The sequence below is a fragment of the Antrostomus carolinensis genome, unplaced genomic scaffold (genome assembly GCF_000700745.2).
Source record: "Antrostomus carolinensis isolate BGI_N321 unplaced genomic scaffold, ASM70074v2 scaffold29189, whole genome shotgun sequence".
Lineage (NCBI taxonomy): Eukaryota > Metazoa > Chordata > Aves > Caprimulgiformes > Caprimulgidae > Antrostomus > Antrostomus carolinensis.
The window spans coordinates 1-2,914 of NW_010338353.1; the positions used below are offsets into that span (position 1 = coordinate 1).

Sequence of the window (2,914 nt, forward strand, 5' to 3'; positions counted from 1 at the left end):
CCGGGGGCGTCCAAGAAAGTTCCTGCCCATAAGGTTTGTGCAGATAATTTTTGGCTTTTTAATGCTGCTGCGCATATCGCCTTCTCCCCTGCCTTACATACAACTAGGTTCCTTTCTCTTTTTGCTTCATCCCCCCCCTAATTACGGCTCTCTTCTAATCCCAGAAGTAATTCACATACACTGCAATTAAAGGGAGCAGTCTAAGGCAGCCCTCTGCCTCCTCTGCAGCTTTTAACTTTCCCTAAGCGTAGCTCTTATGGAAAGCCAGCACGCTCAGCTATCACCGATACGTAATACTGAGGTTTCTCTCTCTCTCTCTTTCTTTTCCAGTATGTTTTGGCAGTTGGTAGCTCTGTCTTCTATGCTATGTTTTATGGCGATCTCGCAGAGGTCAAATCTGAAATCCATATACCAGATGTGGAACCTGCAGCCTTTCTAATCCTATTAAAGTAAGTGGCCACTACAAGTCTGCTAATTACGTGGACAGAATCAAAGTAGCTTATAAAATATACATCTCCTAATTGGCATTGTGCAATACGCACTTAGTACTGTTTACTTAACGTGCTGACAAATACTGAATGTTAAGTTCACTGCCAGCAAAGATGACTATAGATCAATCTTTCACAGACTGTATTTTTTTATTTTTTTTCTTAGAGAAACTAATTTTTTTTCCCCCCATTTAGATACATGTATAGTGATGAAATAGACCTGGAAGCTGACACAGTTCTGGCTACGCTGTACGCTGCCAAGAAGTACATTGTGCCGGCCCTAGCAAAGGCTTGCGTCAATTTTCTGGAGACCAGTTTAGAAGCAAAGAACGCTTGTGTCCTGCTGTCTCAGAGCAGGCTCTTCGAGGAGCCAGAGCTGACGCAGCGCTGCTGGGAAGTGATTGATGCTCAAGCAGAAATGGCACTGAAGTCAGAGGGCTTCTGTGAGATAGATCAACAAACACTCGAGATCATTGTCACCCGGGAGGCCCTCAACACCAAGGAAGTGGTCGTTTTTGAGGCTGTTCTCAACTGGGCAGAGGCTGAATGCAAAAGGCAAGGCCTGCCTGTTACGCCGCGCAACAAGAGGAATGTATTAGGAAAAGCTTTGTACTTGGTGCGGATTCCAACCATGACTTTGGAAGAGTTTGCCAACGGAGCTGCCCAGTCCGACATCCTCACCCTTGAGGAAACTCACAACATATTCCTATGGTACACAGCCACAAATAAACCCAAACTAGAGTTTCCACTGACAAAAAGAAAAGGACTTGTACCTCAGCGATGCCACCGGTTTCAGTCGTCTGCATATCGCAGCAATCAGTGGAGGTACCGAGGGCGGTGTGACAGTATTCAGTTTGCCGTAGACAAACGGATATTTATAGCAGGACTGGGATTGTATGGGTCGAGCTGCGGCAAAGCTGAATACAGTGTCAAAATCGAACTGAAACGCTTAGGAGTTGTCCTTGCTCAAAATCTGACAAAGTTTACCTCCGACGGCTCCAGTAACACTTTCTCTGTGTGGTTTGAACACCCTGTGCAGGTTGAACAAGACACGTTTTACAATGTAAGTGCTATTCTCGACGGTAACGAACTCAGTTACTTTGGGCAAGAGGGAATGACTGAAGTGCAGTGCGGGAAAGTGACGTTCCAGTTCCAGTGCTCCTCGGACAGTACTAATGGCACCGGAGTACAAGGAGGACAAATACCTGAGCTCATTTTCTATGCATGATGCATTTCACCTTGATTGTATTCCAGTACTGCAATGATGCACATCAAGGGATTGTTCAGTTTTACTACAAACTCTGCAGCAGTATGGAATGTTACGCTACTTACCTATCTGCTACATCAGGCTATACAAATAAGTGAAGGAATGCTCTCGAATTTAATCTTATTTTATTTATTCATAAGCTATTTGACTTAATTATAAGACTGCAACAAGCAGAAAAATGTTAAAAATTTCGCACGTACTGTGCATTTATTTTGTATATAGATAACTAACTTTGAGACTGCAGCTGACTTAAACAGAATGTTCTAAACTAGAGCAGTTTACAAATCTGTGAAATATAAAACATTTTTACTTGCCCTAAATCCTGTGTACTTGATCATTGCTGCTCTTACAGCTTCTGTCTGTTAATTCATCTACAGTACAGTTAACAGGGGTGACAATACTGTTGTCTGTCCCCTGTGTGCACTTACCCAGGGCATTAGCTATCACTGCACATACGAAGGTTCCTTTGCCTAGTAACTGAGACTATCCATCAGCAGCCTTTCTTTTCCTTCACAAAAAAGGGAGCTGATATCTGTGGAAAAAGGCTCAGTATTTCTTGTGTGTTGCTTAAACTGAAGATAAACAAACCATGAGTGTAATCAAGGTTGATCAGAGTAATCCTGTGGTTATATTTGAAAGCTTCTACTGCCCATTCACACACATCATCTGTGTTAAGCTCCAGCCTACCCAGCAAACAGCAACACTGACACTTGCACCTGCCAAACTGCACCCAATTTGAACAGCCAGAATCAAGTCATACAGATGAAGCTTAATGCATTGACAGGCTTTATCACAGATTTATCCCAGAGCTGTAATACTGGCAGCCACTATCTAAATATACATCCCATCCTCACATTTAGGAGCAGACATTAGAGCTTGCAATATGGTCTTTAAGTTCTCTCAGAATTACTAATCAGAAATAAGCCATCTTAAACAAAAGCTGCTGGATCTCTATTTTTTTCTAAAAACCACAGTCCCTACCATCCACTATCAGCAGTCATTTTATAGAGCTAGCAGCCTCCACTTTTCTCAAAGTGATAAAAGTAGGCATTTTCCTCAAGTGTCTGACAATCATTGTAGATAAGACAATGAGAAAGACTTTTTTTTTAAAATCTCTCTTCTCATAATGACCTTGGAAAGAATACTCAAAGAGCAGCCT

At 42.4% G+C, this 2,914-nt stretch overlaps 1 protein-coding gene across 1 annotated transcript; it reads left to right on the plus strand.

Annotated features, from left to right (window-relative positions):
* The first annotated feature begins 6 nt into the window (after window positions 1-6).
* On the plus strand, window positions 7-2,075 carry LOC104530796 (BTB/POZ domain-containing protein 6). Its single transcript, XM_010175489.1, has 3 exons — window positions 7-33; window positions 331-449; window positions 684-2,075. Exons 2-3 carry the CDS (start codon window positions 367-369, stop codon window positions 1,714-1,716), a joined length of 1,116 nt encoding a protein of 371 aa, XP_010173791.1. The 5' UTR covers window positions 7-33; window positions 331-366; the 3' UTR covers window positions 1,717-2,075.
* The last annotated feature ends 839 nt before the right edge of the window (window positions 2,076-2,914 follow it).

What these genes read in the sequence shown, in the direction of transcription:
- LOC104530796 (XM_010175489.1), top strand. Translation starts at nt 367, where the DNA reads ATGTTTTATGGCGATCTCGCAGAGGTCAAATCTGAAATCCATATACCA. An exon ending in GCCTTTCTAATCCTATTAAA is followed by an intron (nt 450 to 683) that starts GTAAGTGGCCAC and finishes CCCCCCATTTAG; the next exon opens with ATACATGTATAGTGATGAAA.